The 17058-nt window shown below is 38.5% G+C and overlaps 1 protein-coding gene across 1 annotated transcript in view; it reads left to right on the forward strand.

The window, feature by feature from the left end:
- The window catches only part of LOC144611868 (mitogen-activated protein kinase-binding protein 1-like), a 57216-nt gene extending 40776 nt beyond the window's left edge, over positions 1–16440 (forward strand). The window contains exons 23-31 of the mRNA XM_078431177.1: positions 965–1137; positions 1676–1824; positions 3307–3474; positions 3571–3691; positions 7538–7592; positions 9865–10141; positions 10284–11192; positions 12969–13054; positions 15041–16440. Of these exons, the coding sequence (XP_078287303.1) occupies positions 965–1137; positions 1676–1824; positions 3307–3474; positions 3571–3691; positions 7538–7592; positions 9865–10141; positions 10284–11192; positions 12969–13054; positions 15041–15283 (2181 nt within the window). The 3' untranslated portion in view covers positions 15284–16440. The remainder of the gene's footprint in view (positions 1–964; positions 1138–1675; positions 1825–3306; positions 3475–3570; positions 3692–7537; positions 7593–9864; positions 10142–10283; positions 11193–12968; positions 13055–15040) is intronic.
- Positions 16441–17058: the final 618 nt, after the last annotated feature.

Here is a 17058-nt window from a genome sequence, read left to right on the forward strand (position 1 = left end):
AGTTAATCATCCGAATCCCCCGACAATTAAATATTGCTTAACCATAACTGCCACCACAGTTTAATAAACTGGGAATGGACAATAAATGCGTACATTTTTACCTAACTCTTGAACAAGCAGATCAATAAAAATGCAGCCAATATAATTAATGAAATAATGCCAAGGGACTGTGAGAAGCATTTCTCTGGAGTTGTATTCACTCAATTGTCTTCCTTTTTGCTGTACAATAGAATGTCAGAGATCCCAGATGCCTAACATCAGTGGCTAATTTGAGACAGCTGATGTAATGTATGGATTATTGCGGAATTTGCCTTGCTTATAAGCTGGGTGGGGTTTATACAGCCACATTACCCATGATCACTTTTTGTATGCAAGCTGAAGTGGATTGTAATATATCTCAGATTGTGTTGTATCACTTTATTCAATTGGTTGGGGAATAGACATGTTTTTATCATGAATTGCAGCAATATGAATGGTATGTGTTTGACTGTTTTATGAGTTGATAGTTGGTTTATATGTCAAATTGCAAAAATGATTTCCTACATTCTTGTCCAAGGTCAGTTAAGAAATCAGTTTCGTTAAGATCAGTTTCATTGGCTTTGTTTTGTGAAAAGGGTTTTTTTCCTCCCATTTGAAACCTTAAATTGTTTGATTAATTTACTTTACAGTTTGAAAAATGTTCCAAGTTTTAAGTTCCAAGAAATTTTTTAAGCTTTCAGGATATTTTGGAAATATGGAATTTTGATGTATTTTTACAATGAAGACATTTTAAGCTTGATTAAATTGCAAAGACTGCCCTTAGAAAATATTGGTTGCTTTTGCTTTTTTTCTTAATGTTTTCCTTTTTCTATGCAATTAAATCATCAAATAATTTAGCACCATCCTATTCTTTAGCACAATAAATTTACGGTGGTTAGTGTTTTAATTCTAAAATGTATCACATTACCTAAAATCTTGTTTTTAGATGGAAATTTCCCCTAGTCTTCTATCAAGAAATTCTATGGGAAGGCCAAGTTCAATTTGTCCAGAGGATACCGATTGTACCTTTTCACAGAAGATGGATGTGGCAGAAACTGAACCAACCATGCAAACCTTTTATCCTTTACCTAATGATGATAATTCTACCAGTACAGAGAAGTGGGTATTCTGAACATTCTTAAATGTTGAATTCTCAAATTATTTGAACGTATTCATATTATTTTAGAGGATGGTATTATAGTTCTCACCATAATATTATGTCCTTATCTATACATTGATGCCAATGTTTATCATCTGCAATGCAAGCTATTCTGACATGTAGATGGAACTCTTTAGAAGTGACCCAGCATTTCCAACCAGTCTGATTTGGACAGCAGTGTTGTAATAGTTATTTCTCCTGTGCATGTGCACGATTTGTGCATTCTGTGTTGCATGGGTTTCCTCATGTCCTGGCTGTTATAAATTTCCTCTAGGTCCAAGTTAATGGCAAAGAGAAAGAAAGGGGAATTGATAGGCATGTGTCAAGACGAGAATCTGACTAGTGATATTTTGTGAAAAGGAAATAGTTACAAGTGAAAAATGCGAATGTAATGCTATTATTTAGTAAGATTTTATAATGCCAAGTTTGAGTATCCATTATTATCCTGCTATAGCTTGGAGTTGTTGTGTATTGACTTTGTATCTTCTTCCATGGTAGTGATTATCAAGTAAAAGAACCACCAAAAAAACTACAAGAAAGTGACTCCGAGTGGCCAGTTGTGCATTCAGTGGAGAATAGTCCTGACAGTGCCTATTCGATGGATTCGGGAAGTAGCCGCACCACCAGCCATGAACAGCAACAGGACGGTGAGAGATTCTGAATAGAAAGCTAGCAGTAACCTTCTTTTGGTTTCCACAGATAGACCATTTGAGATTTGATGAGAGTGATATGTGGGGAGATGGAATTGTACTAATGTTAGTGCCACTGACAATGCTGAATCCAATATTGTACACTACATGTATGTGATAGAGATTTTGAGTTGCACAATCCAGCCCTTTTTAAAAAGAATTGTAATTGAGTCTGTGTTGACGTCAGTCATTATTGAGCTATTTGATTACGTTTTTAAAGTTCTGATAACCATCTGAACGTGTTTCACTCAGACTGATCAATAATTCTCAAGTGTAAAGTCTGTCTTGCAGCTAGTAGTGCATTTTTCACTGCATGGTTGCCTTGTATTTGTTTTTCCAAACCAAAAAAAGTTACCAAAGTGGGTTTCTTATTGACCTGTAAAGTTGCATTTATATATGCAGTGAGAATATTTTGACGTACACACGTCTTAGGTGTGGTTTTTAAATATAATTTTCTCACACAATGGTATTCCTTTTACTAGAATGCTGTTTTACTTAAATCTGCTCACTATATCTAGTGCCATCTCCCTACCTATCTTCGCTCTCTACCTTGAAGTCAACTTCGACTGGATTTTGTGGACGCTACTTTGGCACACTAACATAAATTATGTATTTAACATTAGAGTACAATGGCGTTAGGGTCTGTTTGGGGAAAATATATTTTGTGTAACTGTTTAATGGAGTAGTAGCAGAATATACTGAAGAAAACTTTAAACCCCACAAATTCAATTAATTTTCAGTTGAAGATTATTTTGCTGGGAACCAAAAAACACAGGTGTATATTGTTGGGCTCCAAATGATAAAACAATAGAAGAGTAACTATTAGAATTATAAAAACATAGTTATTAGAGACTTATTAGTTAATACTGAGGTAATGTAAAGTGTAGAGCACTACATGAATTGTGTATGAGACCCCTCTGCGCTCTTTTATCTTTCAGAAAATAATGAATTGTAAATCTAGTTCTGAATAAATGGAGCAGATTTCAGTAATGGCGTATTTGGAGAGTATTAATCTTTGTAAAAGTAGTTTACAGCTTAAAAATAACCGGCAAAGGGTAATTTTAATAACTTGGATCACTATAGATTTGAACCAAAAATTAGTTGATAAATGTAAATTGAACAGCAAGAAGCCTTCAAAAGAACATGGTGCTGATAGAATGTGATAACATTTCAAAACATAGATTGGGATTAATTGGATAATGATCAAAGGGCTTAAGAATAGAAGTCACAATGGTATTTTGTTTTTGTAATCACTGTACTTCATAAATTAGCCTGGAAACATGCTACATTGTCAATTTCTCATCAGGTAAATGCAGCATAGGTTTTGGTGTGATAAACCAAACATTGGAACAGGTCCACTAGGGTGAATAAAACAAAAACCTTGAAAGCTGCGAGTAAATCCTAACAACACTTGTCACATCTTGCATCTACCATCCCTAGATTCTGACTCCGTGGGCCAGCTAAGTTCTGATGGCCATTCTTCAGGATTAGAAGAGGAAGAGGAACAGTGCAGCACAATACCGCAGCAATTACATGCAGCAAAAACTCCAGATCAAGAAAAATTCCTCAAACACAACTTTGAAGCTCTAGCTAATGAATTTTCTCATGGTAAAACTTGTAGATAACGTTGTTTTCTTTTCTCCACATTGTTCAAACTAATTACATGCATGTGCATATGACTAAAATTAGTTTGTTAATTTGCAGAGAAATTTGACAACTCTTTGAAAGATGTTCAACGAAATGCAGAAAATGAGAAGAACTTCTTCCTAAATCCTCGTTTAAGTATTTCGGCTCGATTTCTGTCCCGCTGTCAGAAAAGTAGTAGGTTAGTGTTTGACATTTTCAAAGACATGAGTGCAATAATATTACTTTGTGAAACTTAAGTTGCATTCTTTATTACATTTTAACAATCCTCTTATATTAAGGCTCATCTGAACTTTGTCCAAGAGACTATTGGAAAAGGAAGTTGAGGGTTGCAACACTTGTGTATCAAATCCCTGATGTAACGCTTGTTCGTCACTGGTCAAAGGCCCAGCATCTGTCCTATAACACTCCCAAATTTGTTCCATATTCATCTCAGAGGTTTAAAATTAATGAGTTTAATTGTAGGTCTATACTTAAAGTTTGAGTCCTTTGTACATGAATTTATTATAGCGCATCATATTATTCATAGGCCAGCTATCCAGAATAGGTGAAACAGCCTAGGCAGTTACTTTGCACTCGCTAAAAGTGTGTGTGTGTGAATCTTGCAGTGTTTAGAATAAAGCTCATGTCAGATCATATTCATCCACCCATTTAAACACATCTTTAGCAGTTAGTAGATCAAGTGGACCCTTTGGGCCCAAACCTCTCCTGCATTGGCGCAGCACCCTCTCCTCCCCCTCCCCTCCTCCGCCTCCCCCCCCCCACTCCATCACCCTCAACCCCCCCTTATCCTCCCTCCACCCCTTCCCTCCCTCCCGAGGATATAAAATATAACACCGATTTCAATGAAACTAAAGGGACGACGGTGAGAAAGGCGGGCCTAAAATTGTTGCGCTATTGTGTACTGTTTTGGCTGTAGTTCAAGGAACAAACAAACAAGCAAACAAACAAACAAGAGTTTTAGTATATAAACATAGCACAAAAAGTAAGGAAATTTGTTTGGTAGATTATTTCTTTGTTGTAACAATGCTTCTTGGCAATAAATCTTATACCGTTGGAAAGCCTGTTTATTTCCCTTTTAAATGGTGCCACATTTGTAAGGAACATGCATTTGTGGGATGAGCAGCAGAGCTGAGTATATGGGTTGCGCCCATGAAAATTTGCCAAATCTTCTCTGCCAATGCCAAACAGCTTATTCTGCTGTTGCTATTGACTCTTGTTTTGAGCTTCTGGTACCCCCAGGTGCTGACAATCAGGTGCCTGATTGGCACCTGATTGGCAGCATCTGTGAGCATGAGCCCTGCTACAGTGGTCAGTAGGTGTCTGCTCCAAGAATCGGCATGCCACGTTTGACTGATCTGGATAGGGCCTGTGCGATAGGGCAACTTCAAGCTGGTGTTCCGCAAAACCAAGTTGCGGCATTATTTGGAGTGAGCTGTAGTACCATCTCCAAAGTGAAGGCCAAGTTCCATATAACGGGGGATGTCAGAGACAGGCCGTGAAGTGGGCGTCCCAAGAAGACGACATCCGAAGAAGACCGTTTCCTCACCCTGTCAGCACTTAGGAACCGTAGGCTGTCTTCTACAGATTTGCAGTCAAGGTTTGCAGACAATTCGGAACAGACTGCACGCAGCCGATCTCCGGTCTCATAGGGCTGCCAGGAGGCCTGCCATGACTGTCAGGCCCGTTTGCGCCGGTGTCGGCAACATGTGCACTGGAACCTGAACATGTGGAGGAACGTTATGTTCAGGGATGAGTCCAGATTCTGCCTACAGCAGTTGGATCATAGGGTCAAAGTGTGGAGAAGACGCGGAGAACGCTATGCTGATTGCTGCACCGATAGAGTAACATCCTTTGGTGGAGGCAGTGTGATGGTGTGGGGCGGCATCTCCCTCACTGGAAAAACGAGGCTTGTCATCATTGGAGGCAATCTCAATACAGAGATATATCGAGATGAGATTCTGCAACCAGTGGCAATCCCATATCTCCACAGTCTGGGACCGAACTCTATCCTCCAAGATGACAATGCTCGCCGCCACAGAGCAGGGTTTCTCAGAGACTACCTCCAGAATTTGGGAGTGGAGAGGATGGAATGGCCTGCCAGCAGTCCTGACCTCAACCCCATTGAACACTTGTGGGATCAGCTTGGGCGTGCTGTTCGTGCCAGAGTAACCAACACAACCACGTTGGCTGACTTGCGACAAATGCTGGTTGAAGAATGGGATGCCATCCCACAACAGTGTGTGACCAGGCTGGTGACCAGCATGAGGAGGAGGTGCCAGGCTGTTGTGGCTGTGTATGGTTCTTCCACATGCTACTGAGGCTCCTGTTTATTAAATGAATAAATTGTTAAATTGCCAATATGTCTTGTTTCTTCAGACTTCAATCATCCAATCCACCAAACAACACCGAACAAGAGTCAATGGCAGAATAAGCTGTTTGGCATTGGCAGAGAAGATTTGGCAGATTTTTCATGGGCGCAACCCACATACTCAGCTCTGCTGCTCATCCCACAAATGCATGTTCCTTACAAATGTGGCACCATTTAAAAGGGAAATAAACAGGCTTTCCAACGGTATAAGATTTATTGCCAAGAAGCATTGTTACAACAAAGAAATAATCTACCAAACACAAATTTCCTTACTTTTTGTGCTATGTTTAGATACTTGTAGCTCACTTAGCACTCTGGTCATTCCCAGGAATAAGAATGTTACCGGAATCTGCACTGAAAGGGATCATTATGGGATTATGTATGTAAACGCGTTACCGCACTGCTTTATCATATCATATCATATATATACAGCCGGAAACAGGCCTTTTCGGCCCTCCAAGTCCGTGCCGCCCAGTGATCCCCGTACATTAACACTATCCTACACCCACTAGGGACAATCTTTACATTTACCCAGCCAATTCACCTACATACCTGTACGTCTTTGGAGTGTGGGAGGAAACCGAAGATCTCGGAGAAAACCCACGCAGGTCACGGGGAGAACGTACAAACTCCTTACAGTGCAGCACCCGTAGTCAGGATCGAACCTGAGTCTCCGGCGCTGCATTCGCTGTAAAGCAGCAACTCTACCGCCCTTTGCCAGGAACCTGGCATGAACCCTGTCCTCCTGCTGCCAGTGTGCTGACATCCTGGTGTGAATCCAACTAATGAAACCACTACTCAGTTTGGAGAGGAGTCGTGTTGAGGAGGCCAGAGCAAACAATCTGACTTCTGTGCTGCAATGTGGAGTTTGGGTGCAACATAGCTGGCATCTACTCCTTGGTGACAGACACTCCAGATCATATGGTCTCTCCCATCTTCTCCTGTTGGAAGTGATGAAACCTGCTATATCCTTTTTTGTTTGGCTTCACAGCCTTCCCCAAGCCTAATAATTTCTATATATCATTGGGTTTGTGGCCATGGAGGAAATTATGGAGCAGCTGCTCTCAGTCCTTGTCAATGATCTGAATTCACTGCTGATCAGGATTCAGCCCTGACAACCACATCTCGGCACTAAACAACTGCACTGTTTGGCAAAACACCAACACCCACCGGCAATCCTCTACACCACCACTACCATATTCTGGGTGGTTCATTGTTGAGTGGGCAGCAACAGAAAATGTAGGTATTTGTGCAGCACCTGCAGCCCAAACAGTGCCTGTTCACCTTCGGACTGGAGGACCAAAAACATTGTAATATACAAGTGTGCAGCAAGAGGGTGCTGGTTGGGTACCTGCATAAGGAGTAACGATATCTAATCTCTCTCTAATTTGATCAAATACAATAAGCTAATTACAAAGGCATTGGAGCACAAATTGGTGACAAAAATCTGGGACCATTTTGCCTGCATGTGAATAGACAACTTGATCATTATATGCAGTTCTGGGAGTTGAGGACCAGATATTTTGGGGTTACAGATTAATTTGATTTTGCTTTTAAGAAGCATTACATTCAGGTGGTTTAAGAATATGCCCATGGTAATTTCTACTACTGTAAGAATGTAAATTAAAGCATTGTGACTTCTCTCTTTCCCTGCAGGATAGCAACAGCTTTCCCTCTCAACTTCCACCAGCATAGCAAACATTTGCAAGAAGTGAGTGGCTAATTTTGGATTAGTTGTCTTTTTCGAGCGAGATTGAACAGCTTCTGTAGTTTCCTGTTGTTTTGTTTTATCGCATTTAAACAAAAGTTTGTGCAAGGTACTGTAATGATTAAGCTTCCAGCCCAGCAACCGAGGCATGAGTTGGAATCCTGTTGCAGATGAGGAATTTTAGTGTGCACATTCTTCCTGTGACTGCGTAGTGGGTTTCCTCTGGGTGCTCCGGTTTTCTCCCACATCCCAAAGGTGTGTGGGTTTGTAGATTAATTGGTCACCGTGTGAAATTGCTCCTAATGTGTGGGGAGTGGATGAGAAAGTGAGGTAACATAGAGCTAGTGTGAATGGGTAATCAATTGTCAGCTTGGACTCAGTGGACCAAGGAGTCTGTTTCCATCTCTTAAACAATTTTCAATGGAGATGGAACTATGTTGAGTTTACGTATGTTAGATAGGTTTTCTGAGATTCAAAGATGCCAGTTCGGTAGTAAAACAATAAATTCACTAACCTTCAGTTCCAAATGGGAAACCGATCTTGATGGGTTAGATGGAGAGGATTGCAACAGTGTGGGGGCAAGTTTCTAATGCTGTAGAAGCCATTCACCCAACCCTTCAGTTATTAACAGAAATATAAATCATTGAATTTCACCTGACAATTTGTATTCAGCAAATATTGTTGTTTTTGCCAAATTGTATCACATGCTTAAAAGTGCTTAAAAGTGAATTGAGAGTATTAACATCTGAAAATCATTTTCCATAATTGGTTTAAGTATTTTTTAGACTTCTGTTTCTGGAAATTAATATAATTAGTGAATTTAATGTGCTGGATAATGTTTACAATGAAAGTTGTTTGGGGAAACTCCGTGACATTGAACCAAATTTACCAAGTAAACCCATTTGGTTAAAGGCAGAAATATTTTATGGGAGTGGATCAATTTCTCCTCAAGACAGAAATTTGTGTTGGATTACAATTTTCTTTATATTCAAGTAACTAATCATGCCACCTAGAGGTTGGTGGTGTATTGCCTTTTTTCACTTTTCTAGTCATGATTACTTGCAAGGCCAGTTTTCATTGCCTTACTCACCCAATATTACCAGAGCTGTTGGGTAGGGAGTTGCAGGATTTTGACCAATTTGACAGATTAATTTGCTTCTCAAAAGTATATTTTGAACTTTCAAGAATAATTATACATTATTTTTGCATTAAAATCCTACATTTGGGTAATTGGTTAACACTCAATTTTTAAACATAAAATTCTTAAGGGATTGGACAGGCTAGATGCAGGAAAAATGTTCCTGATGTTGGGGAACTCCAGAATCAGGGGTCACGGTTTATGAATAATGGATAGGCCATTTAGGACAGAGATGAGGAGAAAAACTTTTCACCCAGAGTTGTGAATCTGGAATTCTCTGCCACAGAAGGCAGTGGAGGCCAATTCACTGGATGTATTCATGAGAGAGTTAGATATAGCTCTTAGGGTTAACAGAATCAAGGGATATGGGGAGAAAGCAGGAATGGGGTACTAATTTTGGATGATCAGCCATGATCATATTGAATGGCGGTGCTGACTCGAAGGGCTGAATGACTTACTCATGCACCTATTTTCTATGTTTCTCCATTACAGTTGAAAGATCACTAAAGGCTGCCACTGGCTTCACATTCTGTCTAAATTCTTAGATTCATCATTGGATCTAAGTAAAGCTAATTCGTTCCCAGAACTGAGTTATTCATTGCTTTAAGAAAAATGCGAAATCCTGAATAATCAGATCCAAATCAATAATCAAACTTCCCACCAGATATTTGTTATGCTCTACATTTTCAGTTGTATTAGAGAAAATGTATTTCTTAAATATTTTTAAGTTTTATTAAATATTTTACATTTATGTAGATAAAATTATTGTAACTTTGTCCAGGGAAGGTTATAGCCGCATGTACCAGAGATTTTGGAAAGCAATCTGCAGTGAATGACATATAATGGAAATAAGAGTTCCTATCAGTATCTGAGAAGAGTTTGCCGCCAAATACCCTTCATTTACTTTTTTTGAACAATTTATATAATGCATTTTCAGATGCATTTATCCATCTCTTTATTTAAATAAGAAGTGATGTATTCATTATTTGCTTCTAGCTCCACTTAATGTTCAGATAGAATAAGGTAGCTCTCAGTGGTGGAATGCATTTCCCATGGAAATATTTTATTAATTAACAACGCAATTGAAAGCAAAGCACAGTTGGGAAAAGTATCTCATCTTAATAATTTTTTCACCAGGCAACTTTCAAGCCTATGGAGTTATGTGCTGAAGAGAAACCTTCTGTACATGTTACTGGATCAGAATTGCAGTCGTCTTTCACTGGGACAAAAATTCATGACGGTGGAGAGAGGAATAGTGTTGAGAAAGTGATCAGTGGGAATGAAGGTGGTACAGAATCAATGAGTGCAAGTGCTGAGGTGCCCCTTGCAATGCCTGCAACGAAAGATATTACAAATCATGAAATAAGTCGAATGGGTAAAAGATCAGCCTCTGTCATGGACTTGATACGAGCAGGTAAGATTTGCTCTAATGTTTGCTATTACTTTCAATTAGAGCTATCTCTTCAAATAAACAACTTCTGATGGTAAATTAGTTTTTAACTTTTTTTACTTTTACTGCAAGTACATGAAATATTTCTTAATTTACTTTCAATTAGAAGAGCAGCCATCGTCACCTTCACCGTCAGCTTCTCAATCAAACAAACATGTTATGCAAGTGAATGAGGAGGCAGGTGCCAGATTGCTGCTGCATGGCAAAATAAATCTGTTTGCTGATTCCCATGCATCCAAGAGCAAATCTGGCAGAGCCAGATCCTACATGGATCCAACCGCCAGCTTCAGAGCTAAGATGTCTCGTAGTGTATCTGTGGGTGAGAACCTGAATCTGAAAACCTCAGGACAGTCGAGTGGTATGAGTTTGCCCAATTCCAAAGCATCATCTACTATAGATTTGACAAGCGAGGCAGTGATGGGATCCAGTCCAAGTGAAGTTGGTTCAATTGAAGATTCTAAAGAAACAATGTTGCCAAAACAAATATCGCAAAGTGGTACTTTATCTTATGGGAACCACCAAGCTAGAGCCAACTTGACCCTGAACCTTTCGAAAATTCATACGGACAAGTTGTTGATGCCTCCTCCAATAGCGAATGGTGTTGTAGTTTCAAAGGTTAAACAAAAGCTACGAGCTGCTCAAGATTCCATGCGCTTGTCATCCTCTGCAGTTGCACCATTGCAACCAGCGTGTTTATCTAAAATGTATCATGGTCCCTGTGACCACGAGGAAAGCGTAACCAGTCCAAGCGTGAATTCATTGGAAATCCAAAAACAAAGAAATGAAAGTTCGGAGCAATGCAACAGTTCAGGAGATGCAGCAGAGCACACTTTGGATGGATGTCAGTTGTTGGACTCATTCATCATTGCAGCACAGCTTAACTGTGTCAGTCCCAACAAAGATAGAATGAGTAGTAATTCCACGACTATCTCAGAAGGAAGCAGTTTCATGGTGGAAGTTCCCAAATCACCTGAAGAAACTCGGGAGGTTGAAGAGGAGACAAACAGTGAAGCAGGTACTATAATTTCTAAAATTCATTTTCATTACTTCTCTGACCCAGAATATTTTAAGATTATTGTTATCTTTTGGGGACCAAACCAATCTTTATAATTTATCAGATTTGAATGTGTTCATTCTGCTTCCATTTAATATCCTCTTCACAATTTTATACTAATGCACCTGAACCTTGCTGCTTCTGTCCAGTCAACTAACAAGGATATGTTATGCTGAGTAAACGGGTGCCTCTGCTACCAACAGCAGCTTAATGTTCATGAGTAAAATCTTAATATTTTAATTCTTTATATAAATTGTGTTTCCCAAAAAGGTTGGGTATGGTTAGATTAATGAATGTTTCCAGAAACCTGAGCTGCAGAGTCCATTTCGAACAGTTCAAATTCCGCAAGGCAATTGGGAAGTTTAAATTTGTAGTTGTGTCTGAAAGATGGGCTAGTCTCAATTATGGGGGCTATTGAACTATTGGATGTGCGTAGAAGGAAATCTGTTGTGAGTTAAATTCAAATGCATGACTAGCAGTAGTCATTGTATAATATTGACCAAGGAAGGAAACCTGTTAAATTTCGTCTGCTTTCTTCAGTGATAATAATAATAATTTATTTGAAAAAGGGACAATGTACATTAATTGACATTCAATCAAATGTAAATGTACTCGAGTTAGCCGAGAGGCCAGTTTTCATCGACAGTCCCTTAACCTGATATTGTTAGGCATCCTAGAAAATAAATGCAATACAATATGTACAATAGTTAAAAACATAGTACATTACCATACAAAACAATACAGTTAATTAAAATGAGCAGACAAAACCCAAATAGCAGATGTAAAAATACAGTGTGAGTACCGTCTTAATTTAAAGTTTACATTTTTTAAGTTTAAGTTTTAAAAGTCACGTTCAAGTTGGATAAAACTGGTATCAATGTTGACATTGTTGGTTCTCAATAAGCCATTTCCTGACGTTACACTTAAATGAATAATATGATGCTAGGTAAATATAATAATATGATACTAGGTAAATGTTATTACTCTGAATTAATCTTGATAAATGTTGTTTACACTCCTCCTCTGCAAACGGCTTACTGTCTCTGTCTACCATTTTAATGAATGATCCTTCAGCCGAAACATAAACTCTTTCTCTTCCCATGTCCGATTGAACCGTGTGCTTACTGCTTTTTGGATTTCAATCATCTACTATTTTTTGATCTAATAACTTTGACCCATTTGTCAAATGAATTTGCTTCTCAAAAGTACCTTTTGAACTATAAGAATAATTATACATTATTTTTGTATTTAAGCCCCACATTTGGGTAGTTGGTTAACTCTCAATTTTTAAACAGATAAAATTCTTAAGGGATTGGACAGGCTAGATGCAGGAAAAATGTTCCCGGTGTTGGGGGAGTCCAGAACCAGGGGTCACAGTTTAAGAATAAGGGGTAGGCCATTTTGGACTGAGATGAGGAAAAACTTTTTCACCCAGAGAGTTATGGATCTGTGGATTCTCTGCCACAGAAGGCAGTGGAGGCCAATTCACTGGATTTTTCAAGAGATAGTAGCTCTTGGGGCTAATGGAATCAAGGGATATGGGAAAAAGCAGGAACGGGTACTGATTTTGGATGATCAGCCATGATCATATAGAATGGCGGTGCTGGCTCGAAGGGCCGAGTGGCCTACACCTGCATCTTGTTTCTATGTTTGTGTCATTTTTTGTTGCACTGCACCTTTTTGATTTTAAGGGCAAGTGGGATTATGTTTTCCCTAATTTGTAATAAATGTTTACAGATCTTCCAGTCAGTGTTGAGAACTGTGAATATATCGTAAAGGAACTTCAGAACACATTACAGAAGGCCGTACAAATGTATAGCAAGGTTTGTTGACAAAGTTTTATAACATTTTAATTCATCACCGTTCTATTTTAACTTTGCATCATATTTGATTGAGGATACATTCGGCTGACCTATTGGAGTATTAGTCTGTTAGCAGTCGATGTATTTATTCCAAAACACCACCATGGTGTTATCATAAACAATTGATAAGCTAAGATGCTTAAAGACGTTTACAAGAAGTGTAACAGTTGAACATGATTGAAGCAATGTAATTTGATGTCTCAATCATAGGCTCACCACTCAAGTTTCAATGTAACTGAGGTTTTGTAGACTTGTGACTACTAAAAGGCCACTTTTTTTGGCTGCCCAAGTAAATGCTAGGTCCTTTAGTCTATTACGAAAGAGGTCCAGTGGCTAGAGGACGGGCCTCTAGGCTGGTGCAAGTAGCCTTTTGGGGTTGAGCGAGCACTATCCTACACACACTAGGGACAATTTACATTTATACCAAGCCAATTAACCTACAAAACATGTATGTCTTTGGAGTATGGGAGGAAACCAAAGGTTCCATGACAAAATCCACACAGATCACGGGGAGAGCATACAAATTCCATACAGACAAGCACCTGTAGTCAGGATCGATTCTGGGTCTCTGGCGCTGTAAAGGCAGCAACTCTCCAACTGCGCCACCGTGCCGCACTTTCTTTGAAAAATATCCCGAAGAGTATGAAGAACAAGTAAATGTAATATTTAATAAGGTGCACAACGCTTGCATGGCAAATTAATTGATTGTGTTGGAGGTGATCTTTTAACACGGATAGAGGATTGTCTGACCAGCATGGAGTAGCAAATCAGTTTAGGGTATTGTTTTACGGTTGGCACTCCACAATCAGTGGGTTACTGCAGGAATCAGAGCTAAGCCTGCAGTTGTTTTGATTTGGAAAGCGGAAGTGAATATTACTGAAGCCAAATTTGCAGATATAAAGTTGGGTGTGGATGAGTGGAAAGCATATTGTGAGGAGGATGCCGACAGTCAGCAGGCCAATAATCTAATTCGATAGGGTGTAAAAGTTGGGAAATGGAACATGACATAAAAAAGGTGATTCACTTTGTAAGAGAGAATTTTAAAACTGATATATGGAGAAGAACTGAAAGCAATAGCATGGAGGGGTTTATGGATCCTCGTATGTGAATGAAGACTAGCATTCGAGGGGAGTGGGTAATTGGGAAAGCTCATGGAATGCTGGCTTATAAAATGAGTTGAGCCTAAAAGTGTCGCAGTCTTACTAAAACTGCAGGTCACATTTAGAGTATTGTGAATAAATTTGGTCTACGGAAAACAAAACGTCGAGAGACGGTTCAGAGCAGATTCACCAAGAAGATCCTGAGTATGGAGAAATTTGTTTTGTAGGGAAAGGTTGAATGGGTCGGTCTGTACTTTGGAGATTAGAAGAATGAAGGGCAATCTTATTGATGCATGATTGAGGGATTTGATAAGTTAACTACTGGGAGGATGTGTCCCTTCATGGGTGAATCCCAAGAATATGAGGAAAAATTTCTTTATGATATGAGGAAGAATTTTGGAATTCCATATCCTTAAACATTGGAGGCAGAATGCTTGAATATATTCAAAGTTGAGGAAAATGTAATTAGTAAGGAAAACAAGGATTAGATTATATAAAATGTGAAAGTAAACAAAGAAATATCAATTAACCATGCTCATGTTGAATAGCTGATGGTAAGTTTGAAGGGCTAAATGGCATTTTGTTTCTCTTTCTAATGAGGGGTATAAAATCAGCTGTTTCTTACTATTTATAATATGTGGCATAATGCAGAGATATTGTTGAAAACCAATATCAGTTGAGGTTGTAATGCCTTCTCTGAATAGCCTGCTATTTGAATTATCTAAATGCATGCTAAACAACTTGCTTCGGATAGCAGCTGCTGCATTAGAAAATAAACTTGAGTAGGATTCAGTAGGAGAGTGAAATATATATTTGTTAAAAGTATTATTTCAATCCAATCTTGCAGGTGACATCCAGTGACGCTGAACCAGAAGTGAAGTCCCAGATGACAACTATCCTGTGTGATTCATTTTCCTCTGCGAGGAAGCACTTGAACTCTGTAGCATGTTTGCCAATTTCAGATGCTCCAGTAAACGTGTCGCTTTTCCCTTCAGAATCTCTGGATAATGGCAAGACGACAGCTCTGCTTGAGCACTATTCGGAACTGTTGATAGAAATGGTAACACACAAACTGCAATTACAGAATTAAAAGGCACTTCTGAAAACACAGAAAGGTGTTAAAAGTGGCTTGGGGATTGTACAGCCCTCCAGTAAAGAAACAAAATTCCTCATCAATTCATAGTTGTATTTTTAAGCTAGAAATTCTGTCCAGAATCCTTTGTGCTATTCGGAATCAATCCTTAATTCTAACCCTTGGTTGCCACGAATGTAACAAACAGAAAACGTTTTATATTTTTAAGTAATTCAGGATTCTACCTCCCTCACCTCCCCAGAATCCTACCAATTCACAGGCAAAAAAAGTAAAAATTACGCTCACCTATACTGAGAAATAGGACTCCCAAAAGTGACTCTTGGAACTTTTTAAAAGTTCTCAATAAGAAAACTAACTTTGCTTTTTAAGTGTTACTTGTTTTGAAAAATGTGCAGTATTCATTTGTGAAATAGTCACAAACCTGCAAAATATACAAAAGATGCGTCTAGCTATATTATGGCTGGAGTTAAACTTGTCTCAAACTACAATTTACCTCCAATTCTACATGTTTTTAGTTTAATTGTCCAATAATTTAAATTGAATATGCACTGTTATAAAGTGGTTTGAAAAAGTCTTAATATTTCACATCCCAGATACAGTATAGAGGTTAGTTTGTTGCATCTGGCCAGTTGCAATAACAGCATCATGGTACATCAATAATAATCTACATGCTGGCTAACTGAATTAAAAGCTTGTGTATTTTAATGTTGTCTCTTGGCCCAAGGAATTGTCAACTCAAGCTGGTTTCTTGCATCCTTGTTGTTTTACAAAAATATATATGTATTTTCATAAAAGTATTTTTCAGAGCAGGTTTGAAATTTTAAAAAGTAGCTAAATTTGTGAAATCTGTCCAAATTGTAAAATAATGGGGGTGGGGAGAGAAAATGGTATTTGTCTTAATCAGGATTCTGATGGGCTTTTTCTTAAAATTGCATGAGTTTTTTTAAATGCTGTATGATCCATGTGGATACATTTGCTTTTCATGCTACTGTACATATACCTGTATAAAGTTAGTTTTTACAATGCAATAATGTATCAAAATAGGCACAACTTTTTTTGAAATTGCATTATTTTAGGATTTATTTTGTTGTGAATGCCTTTCTAGTTTGTGTGGAGATTTTTTGTGAATCTCTTGCCTGAAATCTTTTGAAATAAACACTGTTTAACATGAGATTCGGAGGTGAGGTGAAGCATTTTAATATACCAGATTGTGAATGTTGATGTTTGATTTTTTCATGAGCAAATGAAATAAGAGTGGACCACTTGAATATGCCCTGCGGTTTAGGATTATGGTTGTAAAATCATGATCATAACTTCTATTCTGCATTCCCATCAAATCAAGATATTCAGAGCCACTCTTTCTCAAAGAACAAGGAAACTAATTCCACACATGTTCCTTTCGGTGAGGAATCAGGAATTGTGTGTGTGTGTGTGTGTGTGTGTCCCTCTCTCTCACTCTCCCAAATATACAGCTTTTCATTCTTAAATGAATACCCCTAGTTCTAGATTCTCCTGCAAGTAAGACTCCACCCTATTGAGATCGCTTTGGGCCTGATAAGTTTCAATTAAGTCCCCCTCTTATACAACTAAATATCAACAGGTGCCAGGCCAATTGACACTTCAATCCTGGTTGTTCAAAGACAAAATCTCCCTTTTCACATCAAATCTTGTATAATGCCAATTTCACGATTGATTGCTGAACTATTTTCTGAAAGTTGTGTTAACACTAATTCTGGTCCTTTGTCTCACAGTCTGCTGCAATGGGAATTGGA

This window comes from Rhinoraja longicauda, chromosome 41 (genome assembly GCF_053455715.1).
Source record: "Rhinoraja longicauda isolate Sanriku21f chromosome 41, sRhiLon1.1, whole genome shotgun sequence".
Classification (NCBI taxonomy): domain Eukaryota; kingdom Metazoa; phylum Chordata; class Chondrichthyes; order Rajiformes; family Arhynchobatidae; genus Rhinoraja; species Rhinoraja longicauda.